This window comes from Staurois parvus, unplaced genomic scaffold (assembly GCF_062004578.1).
Source record: "Staurois parvus isolate SC_StPar_1 unplaced genomic scaffold, SC_StPar_1.0 ptg000562l, whole genome shotgun sequence".
NCBI lineage: Eukaryota > Metazoa > Chordata > Amphibia > Anura > Ranidae > Staurois > Staurois parvus.
Window position 1 is genome coordinate 10,192,388 of NW_028318358.1, and position 21,712 is coordinate 10,214,099.

The 21,712-nt window shown below is 40.2% G+C and overlaps 1 protein-coding gene across 2 annotated transcripts in view; it reads left to right on the forward strand.

Moving 5' to 3' along the window:
* The window catches only part of RARG (retinoic acid receptor gamma), a 263,440-nt gene extending 242,648 nt beyond the window's left edge, over positions 1 to 20,792 (forward strand). For both annotated transcript variants that reach the window (XM_089691462.1, XM_089691463.1), the window contains 6 exons: positions 6,851 to 6,992; positions 11,460 to 11,623; positions 11,837 to 12,013; positions 17,551 to 17,755; positions 19,090 to 19,248; positions 19,952 to 20,792. In XM_089691462.1, coding sequence (XP_089547588.1) covers positions 6,851 to 6,992; positions 11,460 to 11,623; positions 11,837 to 12,013; positions 17,551 to 17,755; positions 19,090 to 19,248; positions 19,952 to 20,142 — 1,038 coding nt within the window. In that variant the 3' untranslated portion in view covers positions 20,143 to 20,792. The remainder of the gene's footprint in view (positions 1 to 6,850; positions 6,993 to 11,459; positions 11,624 to 11,836; positions 12,014 to 17,550; positions 17,756 to 19,089; positions 19,249 to 19,951) is intronic.
* Positions 20,793 to 21,712: the final 920 nt, after the last annotated feature.

The following is a 21,712-nucleotide window of genomic DNA, read 5'->3' on the forward strand; positions in this document are numbered from 1 at the left end:
AAGGGGTTAACATTTTTAGTATTTGATGTGTAAGGGGAGTGTTTTACTAGGGGGCAGGGGTGTATACTGGACGGGGGAGGGAGGGGGGCGCTGATCAAGGGAGAGAAACTCATCTCTCCCTCTGCAGCTTGTCGGCGAACTGTCACAGAGCAGGGCTGTGTGTAAACAATGCAGCCCTGCTCTGTGTCAGTGATCACCGCTCATCGCGGGAAAACGGCCGGTAAAAACCGGCCGTGACCCGGCGGCGGAGACCCGCTGCTGACACCCGCGGGACAGGTAGGGCGGGTGCGCGCAAGGTTGAAGGCAGCCGTTTTAAAACGTGCTTTTGCCTACGAGCGCCGCCCTGCCGCCGTTTATATGCGGTGGCTGGGCGGCAAGTGGTTAATATAATTTGAAAAAAATATTTTTTTATTTTCATTAAATATTTTATTTTAGACCAGTGATGTAATCACAAGGTCTATGTGCATCTGCATGCAATGCAGGCACATCATAGCTGGTTGGAGGGGCCAGTAGGGTGCTGCACATATCTTCCTGAATACATCATAGCACCCTGTGTCAATATTTTTCTTAAGAACCCTCAGCCCTGATGCAAGCAGTGGGATGACTTTTGAGAGCTGAGTAGTTATGCAGATCTCAAAATGCCTTTGTGGGTGGCAGTCAGTCTGGAGGAGTGAGAAGTGAGTGTCTGGGAAGATTGTTTAGATGCAGATCACCATAGGTAACTCCTACATGTAATGCAGAGCCTCTATAATTAAAAAACTAAAATCCAATTAATGAAAGGGAAAGGCTAGAAACAGTAAGACTGGGGAGGAAAGGGCTAGATTATGTTAGATTATTACAATATTCACTATTTCAAATGACAATCCAAAGTAAAAAAATATATATATATATGAAAAAATAATAAAATGATATATATATATATATATATATATATATATATATATATATATATATATATATATATATAGTATATATATCATTTTATTATTTTTTCATATATATATATATATATATATATATATATATGTTTTTTTTTTTTACTTTGGATTGTCATTTGAAATAGTGAATATTGTAATTATTTATACACAGGAGCGCGGCACAATTTATATATTTAATTTTCTCACAGAACACTGTCTAATGAGTAGGTGTGAGTGCCAGCGAACCACAGGTGTATCATATATTGTGTTTTGTTTTGTTTGTCAAATTAATTAACGGTAATAGTTTAGACAAACACCATAGTAGCTCACAAGTACACTCATTTAAGTTATAATATACACTGTGAGAAGCTCACAGTGTACAGTGAAATTATAGTGAGCAGTTTCGGTATAGGAGAGGAGCTGTACAAGACTGAAAGTAAGACTGGAGTCTTTATTACATCTGTTACATATACATCGTGACTGAGCCAATATTCGTTAGGATGCGCCGTGTGCATGGGGTATGCATGGGGTGCAACTGCATTTCATAATTTACAAAATGGCTGTGTTTTAACCACTTCCCATCCAGCCGTTGTATATAAACGGCCAAAGGGTGGCAGTGCAGGGGCGGGTGGCCATTTATAAACGGCCTCCCAGCCCACTGCTTGTGCGTGCTCCCTGGGAGTGCATAGCACCGCGATCCGGTGCCTGCTGTGTCCTCCGGACACAGTGGAACACCGATCATCGTACGGGACCTCTGTACGAGGTCCCGATCATGTGATCACTGATTGGCCAATGGTAGTAAGCAAGATGTCACTTCTTACTTCATTGCTTACTACGTGTGAAATCTGTGAATGATCACAGAGGTCACATGGTACAAGGCTATGCACAACAGCTTTGTATCATGTGACAAGCTGTGACCAATCACAGCTCACACAGTATTTCTCAATGGCTGCAAGAATGCAGCCAGAGAGACGAAGAAATGATTGCTTTCACCCCCCCACAAGTAGTACAGTGTCACCATGGTGACACTGTACTGCTAGGGTGACAGTATGTAAAAAAACAAACAAATAATAATATAAAAAAATTTAATAAAAATGTAAAAAAAAATGTTTAAATGATAATTTTGGTTATAAACTAATTTGGGTTTTTTTTTTTATTAAAAAGATAACTGAATACATTTTGGCCAAGATTTATGAAGAAAGATTATTTATTTGAAAAATGTTATAAGAAAAACACTTTTTTTCAAAATTTTTGGATGTTTTCATTTATATAGCAAAAAAAAAAAAAAAATCCCAGTGGTGAATAAATACCACCAAAATAAAGTTTTATCTCTCGCAAAAAAATGCTAAAAAAATTCATATGGATACAGTGTTGCATGACCGCACAATTGTCATTCAGAGGGTGATAGCCCTGAAAACTGAAAATTGGCCTGGACAGGAAGGGGGTGAAAGTGTCCGGACTAGAAGTGGTTAAATGGATGAGGCAGCAACCCTAGTGCAACTAATGAAAACAATGTACTGCCTATAGGCCGGCAGAACATACTCTTCAATGGGGGCCATCATATGTTCATAGTAGAGGTAGCTGTTTTGTGGGGCATGCCTAGATTGTAAGCTCTAAGGAGCAGGGCCCTCTGTTTCCTCTTGTACCAAATTGTATTGTAGCTGTAATGTCTACCTTCATTGTGTAAAGTGCTGCGCAAACTGTTGGCGCTATATAAATCCTGTATAATAATAATAATCCCAATATCCAGTCTATCTGTTCATGAGGCTCCAGATACTAATGCTGTGAGACATGATAGACTGCTTTATCAGACATATGACTTCAATGTCTCTGTTCAGTCTGCAAGATAAGTCTTACTTTCTTTTAGGTTTATTTCTGTTGCAGATCTCTGACTAACTCTCTCTGACCCTCTTTTTCTCTGCCATTGTCTAGTATCTCCATCTGCTAGAGTTTACTCTCCCTCCTCTCATTTGTCCCCCTCTCTGCATGCCATCAAGCATTCATCATCTGTGTCTATTTAAAATAATCAATGATTTCAACTCTTTGCTGCATTCCCAGATCCCTTACTAACAAGCCCAACAGAGGGGGTGCAAAGCCTAACAAAAAAAAATGGGGACTGCTGTAATTCTGTATTGCATATCTAACAGCAAGCAGTCTCAAAGTCTTATTTATAACATGTATCATAATAATACATATATAGTTTATAATTTGTTATAACGATGTATGTTTATAATATAAAACGTAGCTTCCTTTTAGATTCTCTTCTACATGTTTGGGTGTCACATTATGTTTGGCAGGCTGAATTGAGGCTAATTCAGTAAACATTTGGGGGGACATATAGCTTACGCAGCCTTTGCTACTGCACAATGACTGTGTGACAAGAGAGTCTGTATATTAAAGCAGAACTAAACTCTTTCAATCAACATTAAAGCTGAACTCCGGGTTGCAAATGGGTTGCAAATAAAAAATCAGCAATCATTAGTATTGCCTATGTAAACCTATAAACGTTTATCAAGTTAGATATAAACCTCACCGTTTAGATGAGAAATTAGACGAAATATCTGTAACTTCATAGCTCCAATTCATAAAGTAACAGTGTCTGCCAGATCCAGGAGGAGGAGTAAAGCAGTCATACACTTCACAGCCTGTATTTTCACTGCACAACCATGAGAAACTACAGTTCCCAAAATGCCATGGGAATCGTAGTGAATGGACATTATTGTGGAAGGATATATGTAAATATTACAGTGAATGAGCTTGTGTGCTTTTCCACATCATCCGCATGACATGCCCACATTTTTTCACACCCGATGCTCAGCCACAACTTAACTAGTAATATCACATTTGGCTGTGGGGAGAGATGATTACACATAGCCTAGTGCTCATTTGTATAGCCCAGCATTCGCAGGCATGGAGGATTGAGACAGACTAGGAGACTTCCTCTGGATCAACTGTGGGTGTAGGATTGTAACTTTTTTTTCCTATGGTTGAACTGGATGGACTTTTGTCTTTTTTCAGCCAGACTAACTATGTAACTATGTAACTCCTGGCCTGTCAGTCACTTTGTGAGGTCATTGGAGGCTGGACAGACCAGGAGTCTCCTAGCCTGTCAATCAAATGATGCTGCAACAGTGGGCATCTAAGAACAGGAGCCTGAGACTCCTGGATCCTCCCACTATAATGAGCTGGGGCGTAATTACGTCTTCGCTCACTGCAAATAACTATAGTGGGGAAGTAACAAAACCGGTGGCTGGGAGGATAGCGGGAATAACGGCAATGCAGGTATTGAGGGGAGACCCGAAATTCATAAAATGTTTAATGGAAATCTAAAAGATAACAGCCTAGTGAATGAAAAGAAGAACATATTGGATTAAGGTATGAAGGTAGCATCATTTACATGTAATGCATTTTCTGCCCGGAGTTCTGCTTTAACTATTTTATCCTTATGCTGCTAGCATTGGTAAGTAGATGGGAAAGTATATTATACAGTCAGGTCCATAAATATTGGGACATCGACACAATTCTAACATTTTTGGCTCTATACACCAGCACAATGGATTTGAAATGAAACGAACAAGATATGCTTTAACTGCAGACTATCAGCTTTAATTTGAGAGTATTTACATCCAAATCAGGTGAACGGTGTAGGAATTACAACAGTTTGCATATGTGCCTCCCACTTGTTAAGGGACCAAAAGTAATGGGACAATTGGCTTCTCAGCTGTTCCATGGCCAGATATGTGTTATTCCCTCATTATCCCAATTACAATGAGCAGATAAAAGGTCCAGAGTTCATTTCAAGTGTGCTGTTTACATTTGGAATCTGTTGCTGTCAACTCTCAACATGATATCCAAAGAGCTGTCACTATCAGTGAAGCAAGCCATCATTAGGCTAATACAACAAAACAAGCTCATCAGAGAGATAGCAAAAACATTAGGCGTGGCCAAAACAACTGTTTGGAACATTCTTAAAAAGAAGGAACGCACCGGTGAGCTCAGCAGCACCAAAAGACCCTGAAGACCGCGGAAAACAACTGTGGTGGATGACCAAAGAATTCTTTTCTTGGTGAAGAAAACACCCTTCACAACTGTTGGCCAGATCAAGAACATTCTCCAGGAGGTAGGTGTATGTGTGTCAAAGTCAACAATCAAGAGAAGACTTCACCAGAGTGAATAAAGAGGGTTCACCACAAGATGTAAACCATTGGTGAGCCTCAAAAACAGGAAGGCCAGATTAGAGTTTGCCAAACAACATTGAAAAAAGCCTTCACAGTTCTGGAACAACATCCTATGGACAGATGAGACCGAGATCAACTTGTACCAGAGTGATGGGAAGAGAAGAGTATGGAGAAGGAAAGGAATTGCTCATGATCCTAAGCATACCACCTCATCAGTGAAGCATGGTGGTGGTATTGTCATGGTGTGGGCATGTATGGCTGCCAATGGAACTGGTTCTCTTGTATTTATTGATAATGTGACTGCTGACAAAAGCAGCAGGATGAATTCTGAAGTGTTTCGGGCAATATTATCTGCTCATATTCAGCCAAATGCTTCAGAACTCATTGGGCGCCGCTTCACAGTGCAGATGGACAATGACCCAAAGCATGCTGCAAAAGCAGCCAAATAATTTTTTAAGGGAAAGAAGTGGAATGTTATGCAATGGCCAAGTCAATCACCTGACCTGAATCTGATTGAGCATGCATTTCACTTGCTGAAGACAAAACTGAAGGGAAAATGCCCCAAGAACAAGCAGGAACTGAAGACAGTTGCAGTAGACGCCTGGCAGAGCATCACCAGGGATGAAACCCAGCGTCTGTTGATGTCTATGCGTTCCAGACTTCAGGCTGTAATTGACTGCAAAGGATTTGCAACCAAGTATTAAAAAGTGAAAGTTTGATTTATGATTATTATTCTGTCCCATTACTTTTGGTCCCTTAACAAGTGGGAGGCACATATGCAAACTGTTGTAATTCCTACACCGTTCACCTGATTTGGATGTAAATACCCTCAAATTAAACATGACAGTCTGCAGTTAAAGCACATCTTGTTCGTTTCATTTCAAATCCATTGTGGTGGTGTATAGAGCCAAAAATGTTAGAATTGTGTCGATGTCCCAATATTTATGGGCCTGACTGTATATACTTGTTTAAAAATTATTTTACATTTCTTCAGTTACTTGTCTAGGTCAAAATGATGTCATGCAGACCAGGAGTCTTCATGGGTGGGCCTAAATATAAATCCTGTCACTGATTGCTATTTTTTTTTTGTCTGCTACTGTATTTGTTGCTTGTAGCAGCAGTTGCACTGATAGTAAACAGTTTCTGTCAGAAAATCATTAGCACTGGCCAAAAAATAGTTGCTGCATGCAGGATAATTTTTACCGTTCAGTCTTAGGAGCACACTACAGCTCTGCATGCAAGGAGTGTTCAGTTGCAATCATGAAAACTATTTTATTTCACGTCTTAGTAAAAAGGAAAAAATCTATTTAAAAAATAATTGTCTAGCTGGAAAACACAGAGAGAGAATTGCCACAGGGTACAGTTGACTCTGGTATGCTATTTAAAAAAAATTGCCAAACATCAAATGGCCAAAAAACAAATTAATCAAAATTCAACTCAGATCGGGCCACCTAACTTCCATTTCTGCTTCCTTCTGTTTAGCACTCCCTGAAATACAGTCCAACTTATGTTACCAACATCATGTTTTCATGTAAGGCAAAAAGAAAAATGTAATAACTCATAACAACCAATCAGAACAATCTATTGATGTGACAGACTATTAGCTGCAATCTGATTGGTTGAATTTGGCTACAGTATGTAATGAAGCCTCTTTGCAGTGCTTTATTGAATAATCTGTGAATTTTATGTCCATCATTTCTTTTGTCTTACGCTCATTCCATCCAATCACCTCACCCCCTTCCCTCTCTCTGGCAGGGTTTCTTCCGTCGCAGCATACAGAAGAACATGGTCTACACTTGTCACCGTGATAAGAACTGCCAAATCAACAAGGTGACACGGAATCGCTGCCAGTTTTGCCGACTACAAAAATGTTTCCAGGTTGGCATGTCAAAAGAAGGTGAGTTATGGTCGTGTTCAATCATACACTGCATGGGGTGTAGAAAGAAAATAGATCATTCCAGCAAAAGAGGGGTCAGGCCTTTCACACTGGGCTTTCAGCTAGTTAAAGCTGTGGACTCTGCATTCCTTGTAATCCCAACACCTCATTCTGTCCCTTGGGTGCTCATGTAAATAGATACTTTACAAAGAGAGGCTCCTTGACTCTGGATTCCAGAAGGATAAACATATACTCAAGTAACAATCCTGCCCACTCCTATCATCAAAGTGAGAAACTCTTTATTCCTATTTCCAATGGGGAAAGACTAAAAGAAAACGACAGCGCGTCAGCCCCGTCACCTCTATAATGTCAGATATAGAAAAAAAGTACAATGTAGATCAGAATATAGGAGAATGTGCGCTATGAAACATACCTATTAAACAGCATGATATCAGAGATTGGGGCCGAATAATTAATCTTCTTTATAGTTTACCATCAGTATTCCTCACCTGCTCTCTCCTGTTCCTCAGCCTCAGAGTTCTCATATTAGTGAGTTGTAGGCTCACCCTCCCTCACTAGAGGCACATCCATCATCCCCTCCTTGGAGCCATACTAGACAGTGTAATGGCAGACAGGGAGTCTGTATTTGTATTATTGTCATTTGCTGTTCGGTCTTTACATACGCTGTACATGTTCTTTTGTTCAAGTGACCTCACTGTTATATCTGCACACAATTCTTATTTATTGTTCCTATCTATTTCCTTCTCGTAATCTTACTCCCAACTATCTTCCTTGTTAGCTCCTAGGTTGTCTCCATGTAGCAGTTCTCTTTTCTAACTTTTGTTTGGGTTAAATTTACATTTTATTTGCTCAGCTTTTTTCTCTCCAATTACAATCTTTTTTCTTTCTTTCTTTTCTTAACCTGCTACTTCATTAATCAGCCTATCTTCTCTACATTGTCTCTTTTGTTCTCTCTTCACCTTGTGTTTTTTTTTTAACTTCTTACATCCTCTGTTTCTTATTACTCTGCTCGCCTTTTTCCTATTTTCCCTCTCCGCTATCCATTATTTTTCACTGTTTCTCCTTTTCTCCCCCCCCATCCCCTCACTTTTGCTCCCCTTTTCTCTTTCCCTGTCTTCGTGTCTCACTCTTTGCCCACGTCTCTCTCTCTCTCTTTGTGTCTCACTCTCTGCCTTTCTCTCTCTCTCTCTGTCTCACTCTCTGTCTTTCTCGTTGTGTCTGTCTCACCCTCTAGCTTGGTCTCTCTCTTTCTCACTGTTTCGCTCTATACCTTTTTCTCTATCACTTTCTAATTTTTTACCTTTCTCTCTATCGTTGTCTCACTCTCTCTGTCACTCTCTAAATCTCCCCTTCTCTCCATCTTTCTCTTCCACCATCTCTCTCACTCTCTACCTTGCTCTCTTCTACTCTCTACTTTTCTCTTCCTCCCTCTCCCTCACTCTGTACCCTTCTCTATCTCTCTCTTTCACTCTCTCTCTCTTTATCTCTTTCACTCTCTACCTTACTCCCTCCTTCTCTTCACCTTTCTCTTCCTCTCTCATCCTCGCTCTTTATCTTCTCTCTCAGTCTCTCAATCTCTATTTTACTTTCTTCTCTCTACCTTTCTCTGCCTGACTCACTCTCTATATTTCTCTCTTTCTCTCTCTCTGGATCTCTGTCTGTTTCTCCCTTACTCTTTACTTTTCTCTCTTTGTCTCTCTCACTCTCTACCTTACTTTCTTCTTCTCTCCACCTTTCTCTTTCTATCCGTCGCTCTTTATCTTTCTCTCTCTGTCTCTTTCTCTCTATCTTACTTTCTTCTTTTCTCTACTTTTCTCTGCCTGACTCACGCTCTTTCTTTCTCTCTTTCTCTCTCTCTGGATCTCTGTCTGTTTCTCCCTTACTCTACCTTTCTCTCTCTATGTCTCTCTCTCATTCTCTACCTTACTTTATTTTTCTCTCTACCTTTCTCTGCCTGACTCACTCTCTATCTTTCTGTCTTTCTCTCTACCTTACTCTCTTCTCTCTACCTTTCTCTGCCTGACTCACTCTTTATCTTTCTGTGCTTCTCTCTACCTTGCTCTCTTCTCTCTACCTTTCTCTGCCTGACTCACTCTCTATCTTTCTATCTTTCTCTCTACCTTACTCTCTTCTTCTCTCTACCTTTCTCTTCCTCTCCCTCATTCTCCACCTGTCTCTTCTCTCTCACACTCACTCTGTAACTTTATCAACCTGTTTCTATATCACGCACTTTCTAATTCTTTCTTGTGCTTATTGTCAATTTCGTTCTCCCTATCCACCTTTCTGTCTCCTGTGTCTAAATCTAGCACTTCCTAATTCTCTCTCCTGTTCTCCTTCTCTCTCTCTCTCTGTCTAGTTCTCTTGTTCTCGATTTCGCCCTCTCTAGCCCCTATCTTCTCTCAGCTCAGTCTGTGTGCCCTTCTCATGCTATAAGTGGGTTTCCGGCGCCTGGCTTCCTGTTGTTAGGGTCCTGCACACTTTATCCCGAGGTGAAAAGGAAGTTCACAAGGAAACGTGTGAGGAGAGTCAGGACACAGGGGAGTAGGGTGAGAGAGAGCAGCACTGTGACATGTACAGTAGGGAGAAATGCAAGTAAGGTCCTCTCCCTAAAGGTAAACTTTACTTAACAACAGAAATAAGGCAAATTGTATTACTGAAAAGCAATGTCAGTGTTCATCTGCCTTAGTATGCCTTTTATATGTGTGCTTTAATTTCTATTTAGCACTTTTGTAGTAGCATCAGTTCTGGTACATATCCTAGGCTGCTGGAATAAAGAGGCAGCGGTATATCTTAATATTCAAGTTACTGACTTCCCTTGTCACATAATGTGTTTATTTAAGGACATCTCTGAAAAGTTAATAAGATTGTTAAGAGGCTCTTTGCCTGTAATATTTTCTCTGAATTCGACTTGTCGCTTGTCTTTGTCTTCATGATTTTGAAGAATGTTCAATTTGTCTTGCTTCTCCATAAATGTATACAGTGGTTGGTTTTTAGAAAGATATATGGCAGAAAGAACTTAGAAGAGACTAGGGATTTAAAAGAGCAGTCAGGTCATCCATCTCTATCCCCTGCGGTGCTTCAAACCTACCACCTGCAGGCATGGACAAAGGTCACATTTCAGGGTTAAAGTTCAGACCAGGAGATATTTTGTATTGATGCTCAGACAGCAGACACAAGTCTAGTATGCTCTTCCCCGAAAATACAGTGTTGCCTCTAGCAGAGATTGATTGCGATGCTTCCAAAAAAAGACATCTGACCCTAATAGGTACAATATGATCATCATACATTTTAATTACATTCCTCTGGCTTTTCATATTATTTTATCCACTTAAAAAGCAATTCCCTATAAAAGTGTCTTTCAGAATTCATTTTATTAGATTGAAGATCCCGTAGTACTTGCAAAAGTAAGTCTCCAATTTTTAGGAAAGTTTATATACATCCCCAGATCTGCTTACCAAAGAAAGGTTAGATTCCTAACAACTGGCAGTAGTTGAAGGGGGTTTCCACATTAAACAGAAAGAAGACCTCTGATCTCTGCACTGACAAGGAGAGGTCCTGTTCTCTTAAGCAACTGCCATCTTCTACCACCTCGTGTTTGTATTGGCTTAGAGAGCCATGACCACTATTAAAGCTAAATCAACAAGCTACTATTCCTGCTATTCCTGCTTTCATGCTGCTGGTGAAATGTGGACCTGGCCAGAGGTGAGAGTATTACTAAATTTAGAGGTTTGAAAGGGTTCACTTCTGGATAAAGTAAAAAAAAAACTTTAAAAGAGCACACAGCTTTGCACCTTCTGAAAGCAAAGAGCCTCTGTAATAACATACAAGTGGTCAAACTGAGGAGTCATGTCAATAAGGATTCACATTGGGTTTTTTTGAAGGCCACACACAAAAGTAAGGTTAACACAATTGTCCCTCTATTAATTCAACCACAGTTTTAAATTGTATTGTAATTACTGCTGGCAATGCATGCTGTGAACTACAGCTGTAAACAGCCGCACCAGTTAGAGGTCAGCAGAGAGTCTATATCATGCCAAATTAATGGGGACGTAGAGGATGTTCAGTAGGAGGGAACACCATAGCTCCTCTCTGCTGTTCTTTTGGAAGCAAATTCCTCTTTACTCCTAAGTTGTTACTCTTTTTGAGTCTGATGCACAGACCTCTATGAAAATGTACCCTTTAACTACCAAAAGTGTCATACTACACTAATCTTTTCATCCAGCTCTAAATTTTGCATTTGGTATTTATTAAAGCCAGTATATTAGAAAAGTAAATATGAAAATAAAGCACTTGTGGGTGTAAGCAATCATTTTTGACATTGTACTTTTTCATGGGCCATGCAACTGGGTGAGTGGTATAGGTATGTCCTTTGCCTTGATACTTTCTGCAAAAATGTGTCCCTCTTTCTCATCTTAGCAAGTTAGGGGAATATAAGGCTAATTGTGCATTGTGTTGTTTTTTGTGCAGCGGTGCGAAATGACAGGAACAAAAAGAAGAAGGAGGTGAAAGAAGAGGTGGTGGTATCAGACAGCTATGAAATGCCTCCTGAGATGGAAGAGCTTATTCAGAAAGTCAGCAAAGCTCACCAGGAAACCTTCCCTTCACTTTGCCAGCTTGGCAAATACACTACGGTAAGACTGGTGGGCTGTGAATAACTAATCTGCATAGCGGCTGCCTGACTCAATAAAATTCCCCATTTCCAACATGAGATTACAGAGAGAACAGAAAAAAATCTCAGCTATTTCACTACTGTAGTGGAAGGTAGTCCTAAAAACAATAGCATAGTACAAACGTGGGAATGTGATTGTTGTATGAGCAGTGATGATCGTTTTGTTTTCTTGCAGAATTCCAGTGCTGATCATCGGGTACAACTGGACCTTGGTCTGTGGGATAAGTTCAGTGAACTTGCCACTAAATGCATCATCAAGATAGTGGAATTTGCCAAACGTTTACCAGGCTTCACCACGCTGAGCATTGCTGACCAAATCACCCTGTTAAAGGCAGCATGCCTTGACATTCTGGTGAGTAATTACCGGTAGTAATTGGTAGAACAATTGCTGGCATACTCCTATATCCCTCTAGTCAGTCTTTCTTTTTTTAAGTGATCCTGATAATTCAGCATTGCCTGCAATTTTCAGCAGACAGTATACAATTTCTTGCCCTAGCCTTAACACCATTGCAGTTCACCAAGCCTCATCAAATTCATCAGTTAGATAATGTCACCATCATATCTTACTTTTAGTTCTTTTCTGCTGCAGCTTCCTATGGGTAGCAGTATATCTGCTAAAATCTATGAGATCAGTCCTCTTACAAATGTGCAAGTGCCCAGCATTTTTTGGGGGTCTTATTCTGGTTAGTGAGCCAACCTTGACCTGGTGGGACAGTTAGGGAAAGTGATGTTAGTGAATATGTATGCAACCCCGCTATGCCACATTCAATCATCAAAGTGAAGCGAATGCAGCAAAAGGACAGTACAAACTATCTGGTCATAATAAAATGGGCCAAAGAGGAACCAAAAAAAAATCACAAATAAAAATGAAAGTGTTTTTTATAAACAGTTGATGTTCCTAGCTCTCATCAGGACAAGATAAAAATTCCATGGAGCATTTTATTGTAGAATTTTTGGTTTCCTTTGACCCAAATCACCACATCCTTAATGGTCAGCTTGTGGCTTCTGAAGTCCTACTTTCTAAATACAATGGGTTTCTTATTCTGCATTGATGAATGCTACAAGGGTTGAAACTGTTCTCTGCACTCTGACCCAGCCACACACCACATTACCTACCCTCTTCTTCATTCTAACTAGATTTTCCAACATTTCGGGTTTAATAGTAAACAAGGACAAATCATCAGCCCTCAACATTTCTCGCCCTGTAGAGGACATAAATATACTAAAACAAAACTACAACTTTACCTGGCCCCCTGCGCATCTAGAATACCTAGGGATCAACCTTAAAAATTCCTACTACACTCTCTATGAGGCCAACAATACCTCAACATTCTGTTCTCACAACACTCTACTTACAACCTGGTTGCACCAACCTCTCTTGTGGATGGGTAGAATAAATGCAGTAAAAATTACTATCCTCCCCAAACGTCTATACCTATTCCGCACCCTCCCTATCCCAATCCCTTCTTATGTCCTGAAATCTTTTCAGAATCAAATTTTTTGCTTTATTTGGGCCAATAAAAGATCTCAGGTCACTAAATATACTATGCTCACACACTGGAAACAGGGGGGCTTGGCGGTTCCTAACTTCTCCAAGTACTATGTGGTTGCTCAGATCGAACCTCTATCCTCATTAAATGCAGCACAACAAGCCCCCATATGGGTAACTTTAGAAACGCTCTCTTGCCACCTGATCTCTCTTGCCTCACTCTTATGGCTCCCCCCCCGAGAAGAAGATGAAAGAAAGAGCGCACAAACCTTGCGCATTACCTCAATAAATAGTGACTAATTTTATTAATAAGGAAATATACTCACAAAATGATTGTATAACAGGCATAAGTAACCATAATCCAAACAGGGTTACAGGTAAACCAAAAAGGGGGGGTATGAAGGCTAACGCGTTTCGAAGGGTGCTCCCTTCTTCATCAGAGCTGGGTTTGGCAGATAGAAACTTCAGTATGGCAGAGTTCCCATGGCAAGGAGATATTCAGCCACTGAGTGTCAGTATTACAGCAGTTCAGCCTGTTTAGTGTCTACACTAAACAGGCTGAACTGCTGTAATACTGACACTCAGTGGCTGAATATCTCCTTGCCATGGGAACTCTGCCATACTGAAGTTTCTATCTGCCAAACCCAGCTCTGATGAAGAAGGGAGCACCCTTCGAAACGCGTTAGCCTTCATACCCCCCCTTTTTGGTTTACCTGTAACCCTGTTTGGATTATGGTTACTTATGCCTGTTATACAATCATTTTGTGAGTATATTTCCTTATTAATAAAATTAGTCACTATTTATTGAGGTAATGCGCAGGGTTTGTGCGCTCTTTCTTTCATCTTCCTCTACAGTTTTATTAAGCTTCCCTAGCTTCATGATAGAGCTGCACAACCTCTGATCACCGGTGGAGGAATACACAACACGCTGCTTGTCACTAACGCCTGTTTGATCTGAGTCCTTGAGCGCAGGAGATAATGGATCTTTGGTGACTTCCCCCCCCCCCCCCCGAGATCCAGACCCACATCTATCAGTCCTCTAATGGCCTGCTTACTGCTTTTATAGGAATCCAAAAAATACACCAGCGGCCTAATCTCTCTTCAGCTACCACTCCTCCCCCTCGTGGGCAATCCTCTGTTTCATTTCATTGGTGGACTTCCCACAACCTGCAATGTATCCATTTATTTCTCACGGGCCGTTCAGTTTACACCTGGGCAGAAATAAGGGACAAATATCAACCCCCCCCCCCCCACAGAACTTTTCCGATTTCTACAGATTAAACATTGGGTAAATTCAGTCCTTGACAATAAAGACTCGAGCACACAACTATCCCTGTTTGAACACATTTGCCACTGGACGCCTCTCTCTCCTAAACTTATCTCTATCCTTTATTCACAACTGACTAATCTACAGAACCCCAACAATCATGCTTATGTTTCCAGATGGGAAAGGCACTAAAGATCGCGCATGCTGGTCACAGATATGGCGAACTCTGACCTCATGCTCCATCAACGTCCTCACCATGGAATCAGCTTTCAAAATGGTGACAAGGTGGTATCTTGTCCCATCCCATTTTGGGTTTCGTCACCCATCAGCCCCCAATATTTGCTTCCGAGGCTGTAACGCACAGGGAGATGTTCTACACATATGGTGGACATGCCCAATGATTTCCCTGTTTTGGTCAAAGGTTCTCAAACTAATCCAATCATTACTTACTTGTCCCTTCCCAAGAGACCCTTGGTATACTCTCTTACACTTAAAATCCCTGGGCTTGTCCAAACACCAATTTAAACAAGCCACCCATGTACTATTGGCAGCCAAACAAACCATAGCAAAAGCCTGGAAACAGCAGTTTGTATCCTTCACAGAAGTCTTCCTTCTTAATAAATGAAAAACTGTCTAGCATTCTGTCAAACACCCATGATAGATTCCTTAAAACTTGGACTCTATGGATCCAACACGTCCACCCCGAGTTTTCAGTGGATAGATTCACCTCCCTATAGCCTTATTAAACCTTATATACCAAACTCAAGTGCCTTAGATATTCACCCCCCAATCTGTCTCCACTTTCTCCCCTTTCTCTTCTTTCTGGCTCTTCAACAGGGATGCTTCATGAACCACGAGGTGTTCTATACATCTCCTGTCTCGATAGCATATCCTTAATGATATAATCCTTTTATCAACGTCGGCCGATGAGCTACAGATAGGTAGCCTTTTCTGTTCACTAACCAATTATACACAAAATGTATGTTTTATTTCTGTTCTTTTGACAAGTTATCTATAATGTTACTTATTATAATTCTGTTCCACTTGTATACAACTACTATTGACTGCTGTTCATTATTGTAACTTTTTCTTTACATACTAGAAAGCAGTCAAGTTTGTACTTTGTACTTAAAAATACAAAAAAACCCAATAAAAACGTATTGAAAGGAAACTGTTCTCTGCAAGTTAGATATGCATATGGTTTTTCTATACTTTGTACTCTGTAAACCAGCTGACCTATGGGGTGCAAAGAAATAATTTGCATGGCCCCACATACTAGCCTTAAATCATGAATAAAAAACTTTTTTTTCAATGACATGTATAGAGCTGTGGCTCTAAGCCTGGGTTCACACTGATGCGGTGCAGATTGCAGCGGTTTCTGTGCGAATTCCGCAATTCATCACAATCGCACCCCTTTCATGCGAACCGCTGCGGGTGTGTTGAGTTAATCGGTCCGGAAAATGCAGTGCAATGTGCAGAATCGGATTGCAGGGGTGTGAATATCCATGTAAGCCGATTCTAGTGCAGACCAAAAAAAGGGTCCTGCTCCTTTTTGGTGCAGATGCAGTGCGATTTTAGCCATACAATGCGATATGCTGCACACCACAACTGTGAACCCAGGCTGAAAGGGAGATGTGGAAATGAATCAAGAAATACCTGTCTGGGTTGCATAGTTTGAGTTAATTTCTTGGCAGTCTTCACACCTATTTAACAGATCAAAATAAAGATCCTTAGATTCAAATGTTTCTATTGATCACATAGTAATAACTATCGCATAATGAGCAACACATCTAATAGGACAGAATCTTTTTTTTTTAGTTTGTATTTAGCCCTAATTCTTTAGACACAAATAGCAACTCAGAGTGTGCCATTTTAAAGGGTATTAAATCTACTTCCACACTATAAAGTTTAGTAGTCGCTCCAAAAAGATGCAATTGCAAGACGGGTGGAAAAAAGATGCAATTGCAAGACGGGTGGATGGCCACCCCTTACCTTTCTGATCTACAAAAATTACATGACAAACTATGGAGTTAGATGTGGTTAATAATAGTGTGAACAAACCTTACATATGACACCACTTAAAAGAAAGCTGTCACAAGAGAAACAGTGAGGTTTATTTATTACAAGTACAAACTGCATATCAGACTATCAATTTACACAGCGCTTTCCATATCCATATATATATCTATGTACTATATTGCCAACAGTATTGGGACACCTGCTTTTACACGCACATGAACTTTAATGGCATCCCAGTCTTAGTCTGCAATCTCTGCAATACATACATATCTTCCCATTTTTTATCCCCTAAAAACACTGCAAAGACAAAACAATACCTGCTGATCTGCAGGAAATCCAGTGTGCTCCTATCATCCTGTTAAGGCTGACAACACAGTGCCCTTCCCAGTGAATTCCCAGCCAGTTGTCAACACTGTCAACCCTTCTTGCTGACATTCAGAACTCCACTTATTTCCTGCCCCTCAGTAACCCTTTCTACAGCCATACATTGATTTATTTCCCAGCAAAATAATGCTGCTGTTTTTATGCTACACAAACACTTCAGAAGGAAACAAAATAATGCTGGGACATGCTCTAGTGGGGGAGAAGGGTGTGGGATTACATTTTGGTAATGCCTGGACATACCCTTAAACCTGCCTAATGGAACTTTGCCTTGTCAGTAGTACTCATATGAATAAACTGATTTAGGGCCAGTTCACACTACATGCGTTTCAGTTGCTTTTTTTCTGCATTCAAAACGCACAGAAAGTAGGTTATATGGTTGTCAATGTCATAATTCACATCAGTGCTTGCAGTTCCAATGCGTTGCGGTTGCAGAAAAAAAAGTAGAACAGGCTGCATTTTTCCTGCACAGAATCATACTGGAACATGTAAAAAACGCATAAAAAACGCACCAGAACATGCCAAAAACACGTCAAAACACGCATGCGGAAAGCATCCGGACTGTGTTTCTATACTGTGAACTGGCCCTTATAACCTGACATGTGGATGATGCTTCTAACTGTATTCAAAGTGCATGTTCCTCCTTACATATTATTTGTAGGATGTCGTAGGTTCATCTGTATTATTTGTATGTGCTGAGATTTACAAAGCAAACCTTATGTTTTATTGACAGATGCTGCGAATTTGCACACGTTACACCCCAGAACAGGACACCATGACCTTTTCAGATGGACTGACCTTGAACCGGACTCAGATGCACAATGCTGGTTTTGGTCCCCTTACAGACTTGGTGTTTGCCTTTGCTGGTCAGCTGCTCCCATTGGAAATGGATGACACAGAAACAGGACTCTTGAGCGCCATCTGCCTAATCTGTGGAGGTATGACACTCATTATGAAACCTATATTTTCATAATATATAACATTTTTAATGAATGAGCATTTTTTGCCACGGGAAAAGTTAACATGCACAAAGAGCAAATCAAACCTATAAAGTGTATAATTTTAGTAATACTGACAATAGAGTAATTTAGGTTTTTAGCTAGTTGTCACAATCTATTATTTACTGATAAATGCCTTATGTTCCATTACTGGAACGTAGTGATGTGGGAGTTATTCATATCCTACTGCTCAAGGTCATTGCAGAGGTCTGATTTTTCACAATTCAAAAAATTTCAACCTCAGACACAAATGACCTAAATCCTAAACAACATAAATCATTACATTTATTTTTGATTTAAGTATCCTTTTACATATACAATTCTAGCCCCAGATAAAAATGTAGTTATACCACTCCCCTGGAAAGCTGCTCTCTCATTTCTGATCCACAGATCAATATATTCAGAAGCAGTGTTTAAAAAAATGAAATGGTGAAGGTTTTTAGTGTTGATTTTTGTATATTTAAGTTTATAGTTTTTCGCAAAGCCCCATGCATTTTATAAAGTCTCATGACTACTAGACATACTGGAATAAGCAGTAAATATTCATTTTGGAATGTATGAGATCAATAAGAAAAACTGTATATGTTTTAATATACAGTATATGACAAAATGCCAATTATCTACAACATGATTCACAATGCTTTAGCAAGCCTACAGCAAACCTACTGTTGGCCAGTTAGAGTTTACATGTACTTAAAGTGGAGCTCCACCCAAAAGGAGAAGTTCCGCTTTAATGCTTTGTCCCCCGTTCCCCATTAAGGATTGGCACCTTTGGGGAGTGGGGGGGGGGGGGGGGGAGTACCCGAATTTGACAGGTACCTGCTCCCACTTCCGCTGCAATCGCCTAGGTGATTGGAAGCGAAAGTTGTCCTCCCCTCCTCCCTCCCTGTAGTCTTCTGGGACACGTGACAGGTCCCAGAAGACTATGGGGCCATTCACAAAGCGCAGCCGGGTGTCCACACTAAAGATGCCAGCGGCAGGGGAAGAAGATGGCTGGTGAAACCAGCGGTGGGGAGGAGACCGCTGGACCGAGGGACAGGTCAGTGGCTGTATTTTAAAAGTCAGCAGCTACAGTTTTTGTAGCTGCTGACTTTTATTTTTTTTTTTTTCAGCTGGAACTCCGATTTAAGGTCAAAGCATACTGCAACCAGAAACAGTTGTCACACGTGGCCACCACAAATGCCATTACTGGAGTGGCATAGAGGATTGCAAGAGTTTATGTGACACATTAAGTTACATGATATGAATCATTGGTTTGGATTTATCTCCTGTAGATCGGATGGACTTGGAAGAGCCAGAAAAGGTAGAAAAGCTTCAGGAACCATTACTGGAGGCACTTAAATTTTATGCCCGAAGACGACGACCTAACAAACCCTACATGTTCCCACGCATGCTTATGAAGATCACTGACCTGCGTGGTATCAGTACCAAAGGTAATACCCAACACAATAAACACAGATGTATTCTGTGTGCCAATTACTAGTTGTGTACAGAGATGCAGGTGATATTTTTACAGGAAGTTCAGCACTGCATTTTCAGTGTCCAGATAAAGATCAGTGGGAGAAAGCACTAACACCTTTTTATATTCACAATCTACTCAACATGTGTAGCTAAAGTGATAATTACAAAGCTCTTTTGCTATAGGTTGTTGTAAGAAATACAAAACAATTTCACACTTTAAAATAAAACTAGTAGCTAAGATTTATAAAGTGCCCAGTGACTTTTATACTAGTAGCATAGGACATTTAATGTGTATTGTGCATATTTTTCTTTGCTATCTAAATCTTGTGTGCTCCATTTGTGGATTTATTTTTAAAAGTGGATTTTATTCATGTTTCTGTTTTTTATTATATTTATTATACGTATTTATTCATAATTTTGTGGTGTGTAAACTCTTGCATTGGACACATAGATATAACACAAGTCCAACATTCCAGAGCATTATTTACAATAGACGCTGTGTTATATATTAATGATATGCATAAATGTAAAAGCTGGGCATATTTAGCAAGAATGTGTTTTAAACAACTCTGTGGACAGTGTTACTATGAAAAAAACCATGCCAGCTTTTTCTCTGTGATGGTGTGTATAGCTTAGAAATGAATTGTTTTATAATCTTTTATTACTTTATGACAGGTGCAGAGCGGGCAATCACATTAAAGATGGAGATCCCAGGACCAATGCCTCCGCTGATCCGTGAGATGCTGGAAAACCCTGAGGCTTTTGAAGATGGTGCTGACACTCCTAAACCCAGTGAACCTCCGTCCAGCAATAGCAGTGAGGGCAGTCCTACGGAGGAGGACAGCAGCGGTTCCAAGACCCCTTAGCCATGCTACACAAGCAGGGGAGGATGCCCTGCACCGTGAACTTTCTCCAAGAGCCATTTTGGCTTCACCCTCTGTTATATGAGGCATTCCAGGGTGAGCCAGTCAAGCGGGGTTACCTGCCTTGCTTGGTGCTCAATACTGCTCTTATTTACTGATGCAAAAAGCCTTACTCACTGAGAGGACTGGGATGGGACTTCTATTACAATCAGTAATGCTCCCAACACATCATAGGGGATCTGTGTGACTCCAGATATGGGCACTGCAATTTCTCCCCAAAAAAACTATATAATGGAGCGAATGATGCTTGAAAGTGAACTGGAATGTATCCAGGAGCCCACTCTGCTCACTCAGTATTTTGCCAAAGATTCTAATGACCATTGACCCTATGCAGAAGAGACTGTGAGAACGAAGTGCGAGCTGGTGTGTTCAGCGATATCAGCACAAGAGAGAACAACTTTCCTCCATGGGTCAGAAGCACATTGCTCTGTTTGTACATATGCATATACTTATATATACAAGCACACATATATATACATATATGGATGTGCATCATTAAATATATTTGCTATTGCAATGTTTTTATGCTTACATTTTTTTCATTGGCTAAACGAGGTCATATGACTACAAATAAAGCCTGTTATACTTATAAATCAGTGTATGTGAGTTAAGATATAAGATCAGTTGTATGGCATCATCTCTTTATTCATAAGCGGTATAGTCCTGATGATGAATTCTTAGGGCAGAAATTTATTTTACAGAAACATTCAACTGTATCTAAATCCAAAAACAAAAATGTAACATATTGTAGCCTACTTTTCTTTATATGTGGGTGACTGCATTTGTTTTATTTTTATTCAGCTTTTTTCCCTTTTCTTTCACCTGGTGATCCTACCAGTAACATACTTCCTGTCCTATTGTGACAACACCCACTCATGGGAGGAGCAGCATTGTCACCCTAGCAAGTTAGGAGCTCACTGGATTTCCAGCAGGATGAACAGGTATAACACAATATTTTCCTTGCTATATTAGCAGGCCAAAAGGGATTTAAGATATTGATGCATACTGCATTCAATTTATCTGTAAGTCTTATGGAAATAATGTCCATTAACTCAATGGATGAAGTTGTTCCTCTACTGACACAGCAAAATAGAGAGTCTTTGGCCATAAGGGAAGGCCCCAGTTTCACCTATTTAGGTGTGTCATGGAATGAGATGTTTGCCTCCTGGTCTTCAGATGCTTCTGTCCCTATGGAAACACATGAATAGTTATATCTTTTTAGCATATAGATCAGAGCCAGGTGGCATGTTTTTTAAAGCCTGACTCTAACCAATATCAGATAAAACCAGATACAGTAAGAGAAGATAAATTAATGGTGTTAAAATAACTCACAGATTTATTGAAATGACCCAAATAGCAATGGGGAAGGCAATAATATTATACAAGTTGAGTATCTTGAAAACAAGATTTACATGGTGGCTGCACACATTTTATATGATTCCAACACTCCTGACAAAACTCCAGGAGTGAAATATGTTGAGTTCTAGTTAATTATTGGTTGTTTTTTTCTATT